At 52.4% G+C, this 13,850-nt stretch overlaps 1 protein-coding gene across 2 annotated transcripts in view; it reads right to left on the bottom strand.

Annotated features, from left to right (window-relative positions):
- Nucleotides 1-13,843, bottom strand: part of crtap (cartilage associated protein) — a 41,702-nt gene extending 27,859 nt beyond the window's left edge. The window contains exon 1 of one of the 2 annotated variants that reach the window (XM_059973730.1): nt 13,017-13,843. In XM_059973730.1, the coding sequence (XP_059829713.1) occupies nt 13,017-13,463 (447 nt within the window). In that variant the 5' untranslated portion in view covers nt 13,464-13,843. The remainder of the gene's footprint in view (nt 1-13,016) is intronic. The other variant, XM_059973721.1, reaches the window with a different exon arrangement.
- Nucleotides 13,844-13,850: the final 7 nt, after the last annotated feature.

Here is a 13,850-nt window from a genome sequence, read left to right as displayed (position 1 = left end):
CCAGGACTTGATACTGGGACCCCGGAGCCTGGACTTGATACTGGGACCCCGGAGCCTGGACTTGATACTGGAACCCCGGAGCCTGGACTTGATACTGGAACACCGGAGCCAGGACTTGATACTGGAACACCGGAGCCAGGACTTGATACTGGAACCCCGGAGCCAGGACTTGATACTGGAACCCCGGAGCCTGGACTTGATACTGGAACCCCGGAGCCTGGACTTGATACTGGAACCCCGGAGCCTGGATTTGATACTGGAACCCCGGAGCCAGGAATTGATACTGGAACCCCGGAGCCAGGAATTGATACTGGAACCCCGGAGTCAGGACTTGATACTGGAACCTCGGAGTCAGGACTTGATACTTGGAACCCGGAGCCTGGACTTGATACTGGAACTCCGGAGCCTGGACTTGATACTGGAACTCCGGAGCCAGGACTTGATACTGGGACCCCGGAGCCAGGACTTGATACTGGGACCCCGGAGCCAGGACTTGATACTGGGACCCCGGAGCCAGGACTTGATACTGGGACCCCGGAGCCAGGACTTGATACTGGGACCCCGGAGCCAGGACTTGATACTGGGACCCCGGAGCCACGACTTGATACTGGGACCCCGGAGCCACGACTTGATACTGGGACCCCGGAGCCACGACTTGATACTGGGACCCCGGAGCCACGACTTGATACTGGGACCCCGGAGCCACGACTTGATACTGGAACACCGGAGCCAGGTCTTGATACTGTAACCCGGAGCCTGGACTTGATACTGTAACCCGGAGCCTGGACTTGATACTGTAACCCCAGAGCCTGGACTTGATACTGGAACCCCGGAGCCAGGAATTGATACTGGGACCCCGGAGCCAGGACTTGATACTGGGACCCCGGAGCCAGGACTTGATACTGGGACCCCGGAGCCAGGACTAGATACTGGGACCCCGGAGCCTGGACTTGATACTGTAACCCCGGAGCCTGGACTTGATACTGGAACCCCGGAGCCAGGAATTGATACTGGGACCCCGGAGCCTGGACTTGATACTGGAACCCCGGAGTCAGGACTTGATACTGGAACCCCGGAGTCAGGACTTGATACTGGAACCCCGGAGTCAGGACTTGATACTGGAACACCGGAGCCTGGACTTGATACTGGGACCCCGGAGTCAGGACTTGATACTGGGACCCCGGAGGCAGGACTTGATACTGGAACCCCGGAGCCAGGACTTGATACTGGGACCCCGGAGCCAGGACTTGATACTGGGACCCCGGAGCCACGACTTGATACTGGGACCCCGGAGCCAGGACTTGATACTGGGACCCCGGAGCCAGGACTTGATACTTGGAACCCGGAGCCAGGACTTGATACTGGAACACCGGAGCCAGGACTTGATAATGGAACCCCGGAGCCAGGACTTGATAATGGAACCTCGGAGCCAGGACTTGATACTGGAACCCCGGAGCCAGGACTTGATACTTGGAACCCGGAGCCTGGACTTGATACTGGAACCCCGGAGCCTGGACTTGATACTTGGAACCCGGAGCCTGGACTTGATAATGGAACCCCGGAGCCTGGACTTGATAATGGAACCCCGGAGCCAGGACTTGATAATGGAACCCCGGAGCCAGGACTTGATACTGGGACCCCGGAGCCTGGACTTGATACTGGGACCCCGGAGCCAGGACTTGATACTGGGACCCCGGAGCCAGGACTTGATACTGGCACCCCGGAGCCACGACTTGATACTGGAACCCCGGAGCCACGACTTGATACTGGAACCCCGGAGCCTGGACTTGATACTGGAACCCCGGAGCCTGGACTTGATACTGGAACCCCGGAGTCAGGACTTGATACTGGAACCCCGGAGTCAGGACTTGATACTGGAACAGCGGAGCCAGGACTTGATACTGGAACCCCGGAGCCAGGACTTGATACTGGAACCCCGGAGCCAGGACTTGATACTGGAACCCCGGAGCCAGGAATTGATACTGGAACCTCGGAGCCAGGAATTGATACTGGAACCTCGGAGCCAGGAATTGATACTTGGAACCCGGAGCCTGGACTTGATACTGGAACCCGGAGCCTGGACTTGATACTGGAACCCCGGAGCCAGGTCTTGATACTGGGACCCCGGAGCCAGGTCTTGATACTGGAACCCCGGAGCCAGGTCTTGATACTGGAACCCCGGAGCCAGGACTTGATACTGGAACCCCGGAGCCAGGACTTGATACTGGGACCCCGGAGCCAGGACTTGATACTGGGACCCCGGAGCCAGGACTTGATACTGGGACCCCGGAGCCAGGACTTGATACTGGGACCCCGGAGCCAGGACTTGATACTGGGACCCCGGAGCCACGACTTGATACTGGGACCCCGAAGCCAGGATTTGATACTGTGACCCCGGAGCCAGGATTTGATACTGTGACCCCGGAACCTGGTCTTGATACTGTAACCCCGGAGCCAGGAATTGATACTGGAACCCCGGAGCCAGGAATTGATACTGGAACCCCGGAGCCAGGACTTGATACTGGGACCCCGGAGCCTGGACTTGATACTGGGACCCCGGAGCCTGGACTTGATACTGGGACCCCGGAGCCTGGACTTGATACTGGGACCCCGGAGCCTGGACTTGATACTGGGACCCCGGAGCCTGGACTTGATACTGGGACCCCGGAGCCACGACTTGATACTGGCACCCCGGAGCCTGGACTTGATACTGGAACCCCGGAGCCAGGACTTGATACTGGAACACCGGAGTCAGGACTTGATACTGGAACACCGGAGCCAGGACTTGATACTGGAACACCGGAGCCAGGACTTGATACTGGAACCCCGGAGCCAGGAATTGATACAGGAACCCCGGAGCCAGGAATTGATACTGGAACCTCGGAGCCAGGAATTGATACTTGGAACCCGGAGCCTGGACTTGATACCGGAACCCCGGAGCCAGGTCTTGATACCGGGACCCCGGAGCCAGGTCTTGATACCGGGACCCCGGAGCCAGGACTTGATACCGGGACCCCGGAGCCAGGACTTGATACTGGGACCCCGGAGCCAGGACTTGATACTGGGACCCCGGAGCCAGGACTTGATACTGGGACCCCGGAGCCAGGACTTGATACTGGGACCCCGGAGCCAGGACTTGATACTGGGACCCCGGAGCCAGGACTTGATACTGGGACCCCAGAGCCAGGACTTGATACTGGGACACCGGAGCCACGACTTGATACTGGGACCCCGGAGCCACGACTTGATACTGGGACCCCGGAGCCACGACTTGATACTGGGAACCCGGAGCCTGGACTTGATACTGGGACCCCGGAGCCAGGTCTTGATACTGGGACCCCGGAGTCAGGACTTGATACTGGGACCCCGGAGCCTGGACTTGATACTGTAACCCCGGAGCCTGGACTTGATACTGGGACCCCGGAGCCTGGACTTGATACTGGAACCCCGGAGCCAGGACTTGATACTGGAACCCCGGAGCCTGGACTTGATACTTGGAACCCGGAGCCAGGACTTGATACTGGAACCCCGGAGCCTGGACTTGATACTTGGAACCCGGAGCCAGGACTTGATACTGGAACCCCGGAGCCAGGACTTGATAATGGAACCCCGGAGCCTGGACTTGATACTGGAACCCCGGAGCCAGGACTTGATACTTGGAACCCGGAGCCTGGACTTGATACTGGAACCCCGGAGCCAGGACTTGATACTGGGACCCCGGAGCCACGACTTGATACTGGAACACCGGAGTCAGAACTTGATACTGGAACCTCGGAGCCAGGACTTGATACTGGAACCCCGGAGCCAGGACTTGATACTGGAACCCCGGAGCCTGGACTTGATACTGGAACCCCGGAGCCAGGTCTTGATCTTGGGACCCCGGAGTCAGGACTTGATACTGGAACCCCGGAGCCAGGACTTGATACTTGGAACCCGGAGCCTGGACTTGATACTGGAACCCCGGAGCCAGGACTTGATACTTGGAACCCGGAGCCTGGACTTGATACTGGAACCCCGGAGCCAGGACTTGATAATGGAACCCCGGAGCCAGGACTTGATAATGGAACCCCGGAGCCTGGACTTGATACTGGAACCCCGGAGCCAGGACTTGATACTTGGAACCCGGAGCCAGGACTTGATACTGGGACCCCGGAGCCAGGACTTGATACTGGGACCCCGGAGCCACGACTTGATACTGGGACCCCGGAGCCACGACTTGATACTGGGACGCTGGAGCCTGGACTTGATACTGGAACCCCGGAGCCAGGACTTGATACTGGAACCCCGGAGCCTGGACTTGATACTGGGACCCCGGAGCCTGGACTTGATACTGGGACCCCGGAGCCTGGACTTGATACTGGAACACCGGAGCCAGGACTTGATACTGGAACACCGGAGCCAGGACTTGATACTTGGAACCCGGAGCCTGGACTTGATACTGGAACCCCGGAGCCAGGTCTTGATACTGGGACCCCGGAGCCAGGACTTGATACTGGGACCCCGGAGCCAGGACTTGATACTGGGACCCCGGAGCCAGGACTTGATACTGGGACCCCAGAGCCAGGACTTGATACTGGGACACCGGAGCCACGACTTGATACTGGGACCCCGGAGCCACGACTTGATACTGGGACCCCGGAGCCACGACTTGATACTGGGAACCCGGAGCCACGACTTGATACTGGGACCCCGGAGCCAGGTCTTGATACTGGGACCCCGGAGTCAGGACTTGATACTGGGACCCCGGAGCCAGGACTTGATACTGGAACACCGGAGCCAGGACTTGATACTGGAACCCCGGAGCCAGGAATTGATACAGGAACCCCGGAGCCAGGAATTGATACTGGAACCTCGGAGCCAGGAATTGATACTTGGAACCCGGAGCCTGGACTTGATACCGGAACCCCGGAGCCAGGTCTTGATACCGGGACCCCGGAGCCAGGTCTTGATACCGGGACCCCGGAGCCAGGACTTGATACCGGGACCCCGGAGCCAGGACTTGATACTGGGACCCCGGAGCCAGGACTTGATACTGGGACCCCGGAGCCAGGACTTGATACTGGGACCCCGGAGCCAGGACTTGATACTGGGACCCCGGAGCCAGGACTTGATACTGGGACCCCGGAGCCAGGACTTGATACTGGGACCCCAGAGCCAGGACTTGATACTGGGACACCGGAGCCACGACTTGATACTGGGACCCCGGAGCCACGACTTGATACTGGGACCCCGGAGCCACGACTTGATACTGGGAACCCGGAGCCTGGACTTGATACTGGGACCCCGGAGCCAGGTCTTGATACTGGGACCCCGGAGTCAGGACTTGATACTGGGACCCCGGAGCCTGGACTTGATACTGTAACCCCGGAGCCTGGACTTGATACTGGGACCCCGGAGCCTGGACTTGATACTGGAACCCCGGAGCCAGGACTTGATACTGGAACCCCGGAGCCTGGACTTGATACTTGGAACCCGGAGCCAGGACTTGATACTGGAACCCCGGAGCCTGGACTTGATACTTGGAACCCGGAGCCAGGACTTGATACTGGAACCCCGGAGCCAGGACTTGATAATGGAACCCCGGAGCCTGGACTTGATACTGGAACCCCGGAGCCAGGACTTGATACTTGGAACCCGGAGCCTGGACTTGATACTGGAACCCCGGAGCCAGGACTTGATACTGGGACCCCGGAGCCACGACTTGATACTGGAACACCGGAGTCAGAACTTGATACTGGAACCTCGGAGCCAGGACTTGATACTGGAACCCCGGAGCCAGGACTTGATACTGGAACCCCGGAGCCTGGACTTGATACTGGAACCCCGGAGCCAGGTCTTGATCTTGGGACCCCGGAGTCAGGACTTGATACTGGAACCCCGGAGCCAGGACTTGATACTTGGAACCCGGAGCCTGGACTTGATACTGGAACCCCGGAGCCAGGACTTGATACTTGGAACCCGGAGCCTGGACTTGATACTGGAACCCCGGAGCCAGGACTTGATAATGGAACCCCGGAGCCAGGACTTGATAATGGAACCCCGGAGCCTGGACTTGATACTGGAACCCCGGAGCCAGGACTTGATACTTGGAACCCGGAGCCAGGACTTGATACTGGGACCCCGGAGCCAGGACTTGATACTGGGACCCCGGAGCCACGACTTGATACTGGGACCCCGGAGCCACGACTTGATACTGGGACGCTGGAGCCTGGACTTGATACTGGAACCCCGGAGCCAGGACTTGATACTGGAACCCCGGAGCCTGGACTTGATACTGGGACCCCGGAGCCTGGACTTGATACTGGGACCCCGGAGCCTGGACTTGATACTGGAACACCGGAGCCAGGACTTGATACTGGAACACCGGAGCCAGGACTTGATACTTGGAACCCGGAGCCTGGACTTGATACTGGAACCCCGGAGCCAGGTCTTGATACTGGGACCCCGGAGCCAGGACTTGATACTGGGACCCCGGAGCCAGGACTTGATACTGGGACCCCGGAGCCAGGACTTGATACTGGGACCCCAGAGCCAGGACTTGATACTGGGACACCGGAGCCACGACTTGATACTGGGACCCCGGAGCCACGACTTGATACTGGGACCCCGGAGCCACGACTTGATACTGGGAACCCGGAGCCACGACTTGATACTGGGACCCCGGAGCCAGGTCTTGATACTGGGACCCCGGAGTCAGGACTTGATACTGGGACCCCGGAGCCTGGACTTGATACTGTAACCCCGGAGCCTGGACTTGATACTGTAACCCCGGAGCCTGGACTTGATTCTGTGACCCCGGAGCCTGGACTTGATACTGGGACCCCGGAGCCTGGACTTGATACTGGAACCCCGGAGCCAGGACTTGATACTTGGAACCCGGAGCCAGGTCTTGATCTTGGGACCCCGGAGTCAGGACTTGATACTGGAACCCCGGAGCCAGGACTTGATACTTGGAACCCGGAGCCTGGACTTGATAATGGAACCCCGGAGCCAGGACTTGATAATGGAACCCCGGAGCCTGGACTTGATACTGGAACCCCGGAGCCAGGACTTGATACTTGGAACCCGGAGCCTGGACTTGATACTGGAACCCCGGAGCCAGGACTTGATACTGGGACCCCGGAGCCAGGACTTGATACTGGGACCCCGGAGCCTGGACTTGATACTGGGACTCTGGAGCCTGGACTTGATACTGGAACCCCGGAGCCAGGACTTGATACTGGAACCCCGGAGCCTGGACTTGATACTGGGACCCCGGAGCCTGGACTTGATACTGGGACCCCGGAGCCTGGACTTGATACTGGAACACCGGAGCCAGGACTTGATATTGGAACCTCGGAGCCAGGACTTGATACTTGGAACCCGGAGCCTGGACTTGATACTGGAACCCCGGAGCCAGGTCTTGATACTGGGACCCCGGAGTCAGGACTTGATACTGGAACCCCGGAGCCAGGACTTGATACTTGGAACCCGGAGCCTGGGCTTGATACTGGAACCCCGGAGCCAGGACTTGATACTTGGAACCCGGAGCCACGACTTGATACTGGAACACCGGAGTCAGAACTTGATACTGGAACCTCGGAGCCAGGACTTGATACTTGGAACCCGGAGCCTGGACTTGATACTGGAACCCCGGAGCCAGGTCTTGATACTGGGACCCTGGAGCTGGGACTTGATACTGGAACCTTGGATTCAGGTCTTGATACTTGACTTGGACTTGGACTCAGAGCTTGGACTTGATACTCAAACACAGGACATATAACACTGAGCCGGGACTCTTCTTATTCATGGGACAGACTCAGACACAAGACATAAAACACTGAACCAGGAATCCTCCTTAGACACAGGATGGAGTCCGGTCTCTTCTTGACAGAGGGTCAGGACCCTTCTAGGGTACAGGGCCGGGACCCCTTTTAGACACAGGACATGGATACAGAGACCACACAACGATAGACATTACTATAACTAGGCACGTTTGCTCCATGCAGCGGTGAGCTCCTGACTCACACCAGCAGTTTAACTTTGCTGGACATGCACTGGCAGGCGAAGGTGGCTTGCTGGCACTTGCTTCAGGAGGAGACTTCGCATGCTCCGGCAAGAAACTTAGTTGGCTTTAGCTAGATGACTTAGGCTTGCACTAGCTTCGGTGAAGCTGGAGACTTATAAACTGCCGGTTCAGTCGAGAGTAAGTTGCCATTAATCACCAAGCCCGAGGGACACGGGAAAACAGGGAATTAAAGGGAAACAAGGAGTCAATGGTCCGGATCGTAACAAACAAGGTAAATTTAAAGGAACCCAATCCGGAGTATGACAAGAAAATCCAAAAATCTGAGAGGCAAAGGGACCTGAAAGTTCTTGTGCAGAACACCTTAAAGGTTCACTTGCAGGTTGAATCAGTGTTGAGGAGGCAAATGCAATATTAGCATTCGTATCAAGAGGTCTAGAATATAATAGCAGGAATGTGATGCTGAGGCTTTAAAAGGCACTGGTGCGGCTTCACCTTGAGTATTGTGAACAGTTTTGGGCTTCCTATCTAAGAAAAGATGTGCTGGTATTGGAGAAGTTTCAGAGAAGGGTTGATTCTGCGAATGAAAGGGTTATCATATGAGAAACACTTGATGGCTCTGGGCCTGTACTCACTGGAACTTGGAAGAATGGGGGGTGGTGGGGAGCCTCATTGAAACTTTTTGAATGTTGAAAGGCCTAGGCAGAAGTTGTGGAAAGGATGTTTCGCATGGTGGGGGAATCTAGGACAAGAAGGCACAGCCTCAAGATAGAATGGCATCCATTTAAGACAGATAAGGAGAAATTTGTTTAGTTAGAGGATGGTAAATTTGTTACCACAGGCAGCTGTTGAGGCCAGGTAATTGCGTGCACTTGAGGCAGAGACTGGGTTTTTGATTGGCCACTGCATCAAAGGTTAAGGAGAGAAGGGGTGAGGAGGGGAAATAAAAGGATCAACCATGACTTAATGGCGGAGCAGACTGGATGGGCCAAATGGGCTAATTCTGCTCCTTACGATCACTGCTGCTATGTACACCATGTGCTCTAAGGTACTGATCTTCAAATCCCCTTTTTTTCAATTATCTAAAAGCAGAGGAGGTACATTACATGCAACAGTGGATTTAGTCACAGGTATCTACAGTTTCATGGAGGAACTAATTGCGATTCAAGGTGAAAAGGATGAGTGTAAAATGGTCATCACAGAGCAACGGAAGAGAACATGGAAAAATGTGAGACTTTCTACTTCATCATAACAATAGACTGTTAGTTGGTGAACAATTGGGAAATTATGATGTTAAGAGGAACTTGGGTTTCTAGTACAACTAGAAAGCCAATGCCATGTTGCCCTTTAATACAATAAAACATACCTGAGTATAAGAGTACAGTTTTCCTTGGGTGTACAAGTAACCCAGGTTGCACTGAACGTAGCCATTTTACTGTCAATCCTTTGTTTTCCTATGTAGAAAACCTTGGATCATTGAAATTCTCAGGCACCCTGGTGAAAACAGACTCCTGAAGCCCTATAGAACTTTGGTTTCCTTGCCGAATAATGATGCACTTTGCTAGAGAATTTGTGTCCTGGAATATTCGTTGTTCTGTTCCCTGGTATCATGGGTCTTTTAGTTGAGAGAGAGAGAGAGAGAGAGAGAGATTGAGCAGGCTAGGTCTCTATTTACAGTTTAACAACAATCAGTGACCTTATGGAAACAAATATCTTAATGTGCTTGACAGAGTATGTAAACTGTGGATATTTCCCCGGCTAAGGCTTCCAAATGCAGAAAGTGGTCATTATCTCAAAATAAAGGGTAATTCAGTTAGGACTGAAATTGTAAGTTTCTTCACAGATCCCACAACCTGTGGATTTGTTTTCAAGGACTCTTCAATTACATTCTCAATAGTTATTAATTATTTATTATTATTGTGTTGTTCTTTTGTTTGCACAGCTTGTCTCTTGCCATTGGTTGTTTGTCCACCTTCGTGTGTTTCTATTACGTTTCTCTGTATTTGAAACCCGTTGAAAGGACTAGTTAAGGTTGATGTGGAGACGATGTTTCCTGTTGTGTGGGTGTTCAGAATTAGAGGGCACAGCCTCAAAATTGAGGGACAACCCTTTAGAACAGAGGCACTGTTCCAGAGGAACAGAGCCAAATGTGAATGGCTGCAAGGAAATGAATCTCATGGAATATGGTGACATATACTATATGAACTTTGATAAACTTACTTTGAAATTTGAACTCAAGATGCAGTAAACCTCTGAAATTCAAACACAAGGAAATCTGCAGATGCTGGAAATTCAAACAACACATACAAAATGCTGGTGGAACACAGCAGGTCAGGCAGCATCTCTAGGGAGAAGCACTGTCGACGTTTCAGGCCAAGACCCTTCGTCAGGATTAACTGAAAGGAGAGATACTACGAGATTTGAAAGTAGTGGGGCAAGGGGGAAATGCCTCTGAAGTTCCCTATTTTAGAATCCCATTCATTGAGTTCCTTCCATATAGAAACTGATGGATTTTGTATATCAATGGAATGTAGCAATTTGCTGTGGCAGGAAAATGATGTTAAGCAGAGGGGAAAAAAGGGGAGGCGGACGAGGAAGAATTTTTTTCATACAAGAGATTGAAATCAGGAACACAAAGTGTGAAAAGGGTGGTGGGACACTCTGTGGCACAGAAATCTAAGGCCAAGTGGATTAGTATGAACAGGTATCTGAAAACTGGATTAGTATGAACAGGTATCTGAATTAGTATCTGAAAACTGGATTAGTATGAACAGGTATCTGAATTAGTATCTGAAAACAGGTATCTGAAAACTGGATTAGTATGAACAGGTATCTGAAAACTGGATTAGTATGAACAGGTATCTGAATTAGTATCTGAAAACTGGATTAGTATGAACAGGTATCTGATGGCCAGCTTGATCATAGTAGACCAAAGAACCAGCTTTTGTAACTGTGAACAGTTCCTTTCACTAGAACACCAATAAGTTTTGGCAGAACAAAGTGCATCTTTTGCTGAATTGATCATCTTCAAGCAGTAGTGATGTTTATTTCAGTGTGTCCATGGAACAGACCACAGCTCTGTGTTATGTAGCCACTCAAAATTTACCTCAACACACTTCTATATAACCTTCCTAACCACCTTAGCAAACACAGAAGAATCAGGGTGACAGTCTCACCCCATGACATATTCAAGAACTGCTGTGGTGGTACAGAGTCTCGGGTTGTGTGTAAAGGTCCTGATGAGGACCCATCTCACCATCAGCCAAGCAATATCTAACAGGATCCTGCTGAGTGGAGTGTTTCTTGCCAATGTGGCCAGCTCCAGTCTTCACAATGCTAGGGACAGAGAGAGCATTGAATTGCAAGAAAAAGTCTGTGAACTCTTTGCAATTATCTAGTTTTCTGCATTAATTACTCATAATGTGGTCTTATTTTCACCCATCCCAATAATAAACTAACCCAATCTGCCTGATCTAATGACAAACAATTGTACTTGTCACTAATACTGAATGCACAACTTAAACAATCTCAGTCTAGGTTCAAAAAAGGTATGTAAGCTTCTGGGGTAATGCCTTCCACAAAAGATACTTGGGGTCAAGTATTCCAATCAAGGAGATGGGATTGGAAGCCTCCAATCTTCTAAAGTCAGAGGACCTTAGAAGAATTGTACAGATGCACGAAGCTGGAAAAGGCTATAAATGCTTTCTAAAGACCTGAGTGTTCATCAGTCTATCGCAAGAAAGACTGTCGACAAATGGAGGAAGTTCAGTATCATTGCTACTCTCCCTAGGAGTGGGCATCCTGCAAAGAGCACAACATGTGATGGTGAAAAAGAACCTAAGGGTAAGATTAAAAGACCTGCAGAAATATCTAGAACTTGCTAAAGTCTCTGATCATGTGTCTGCACTATGTAAAACACTGAACAAGAAAGGTGTTCATGGAAGGACACCATGGAGGAAACCACTGCTCTCCAGAAACATACCGTGCTACACATCTCAAGTTTGTAAAAGACCACCTGGGTGTTCCAGAGTGCTTCTGGGACATAGTGATGACATAGCTTCTGGGATGAGAAAAAGTTTAACTTTTTGGCAAAAATATTTGGAGGAGAAAGGGCTCTGCACACCAACAGCAAAATCACATCCTAACTGTGAAGCATGGTAGATGAAGCATTGTGGTTTGGGGCTGCTTTGCTGCCTTGGGCTTGGACAGCTTGCAATCGTTGCGGGAACAATGAATTTAAAAATCGTATCAAGACATTTTACAGGAGAATGTCAGGGTAGTGGTCTGTCACCTGAAGCTGGATAATGCAACAAGGCAATGATCTGAAACACAAGTAAATCAACAGCAGAATAGTTTAAAAAAGAGAAAATGCATGTTCTGGAAGGCCAAGTCAGAGTCCAATTGAGATCTAATTGAGATAATGTGGCATGACCTAAAGAAGGCTGTTCATGCGAGGTATCTCTGAAACAGTTTGGTCTAGAGGAATGGTCTAAAATTCTTCCCCGCTGTTGTGCAAATCTGATCAGCAGTGACAGGAAACGTTTGTTGGAGGTCATTGCTGTTAAAGGAGGTTCTACCAGTTACTAAATACAAAGGTTCACATATTCATCCAGTCTGGACTATGAATGATGAAACAATGTATTCAACAAAGAGCTGAAAATACAATTGCTTTTTATTAGTTTAGGCAGATTGTGTTTCTCTATTATTTTGACATAGATGAAGATAAGACCACATTTTATGAGTAATTATTGGAGAAAACCAGGTAATTGTAAAGGGTTCACAAACTTTTTCTTGTAAAATGCTCAGTGCCATCTGGTGTCTCTATCCAAGGGTTCACTTACAGTCCATGCAGACATGCACAAAGGTATCTATGGGGGTGGGGGGAGGCCCGCTGGGTACGCCTTCTTCTCCCCCACCCCCCCACCCCCACCCAGCCCCAACCTTCTTTCTACACTTGGTCACAGATCTCTGCAAACACCGTTGAGTTTTGAGTTCTAACTCATTCTCTCACCTTAAAGTAGGCAAACTGGAGGAACTTGTAGACCTGGCGCTTCTCGAACTCCTCCAGCGTCTCCCGGCTGGGCTGGGACTGGCGAAAGGCGGGCAGACCTTGCTTGCATCTCTTCAGGCACTGGGCTCGGCTCATGATGTTGCTGAAGAGATGCAGCTCGGTGAAGCGGCCGAAGTGGGAGGGTTCTTGGGATCGCACCGTGCTGCAGTTGAGGTTGCAAAAAGCCTCACTGTCTCGGAGCAAGCGGTGGAGTCTCAGGCTCATCTCCAGGAAGTCCACGCACTCCTGCCAGTTCTCTGCCGTGTACTGATCCAGTGCGTGCCGATAAGCCGATTCCAGCGGCATCAGCTCGTCCCGCGGGAAGCTGCGGAAACTATACTTCTCATACTGGGCGAGCCCCGCGCCACAGCACACCAGGAGCAGGGTCAGAATAGCGTCCAGCCGCATCGCGTCTGATCCCCGCCTTGCCGCTTAATCACTGCTCGATGGCCGTTGTATCCCCGTTTGATCCCTAATCCGCTCTGCCAACGCCACTAGGCCCCTACTAGATCTCCGCTGAGCTACTAGATCACTATTCTAGTTTTGGTGGATGTCCGGACTGGTTCCCTCTCACACAAGATTTCCGCTCCACCACTCAGTTCTCGCTCTAATTCCTCTCTATCCCTCTTCAGTCACGAGATCTCTGTCTCGTCGCACTGGACCCCGTCTGCCAATTGATCCCCCTTGCACAAATGGACCCCCACTACAGCCTCACTCCGCCGCCCGACGGCCGATATCCTGGCCTTTTTGGGATTCTATCCCGACGACCACGCAGGATAATTGACATCCCGATCA

This window comes from Hypanus sabinus, chromosome 1, assembly GCF_030144855.1.
Source record: "Hypanus sabinus isolate sHypSab1 chromosome 1, sHypSab1.hap1, whole genome shotgun sequence".
Taxonomy (NCBI): domain Eukaryota; kingdom Metazoa; phylum Chordata; class Chondrichthyes; order Myliobatiformes; family Dasyatidae; genus Hypanus; species Hypanus sabinus.
The sequence above is the reverse complement of the archived record's forward strand: the minus strand, read 5'-3'. Positions and strand labels throughout refer to the sequence as shown.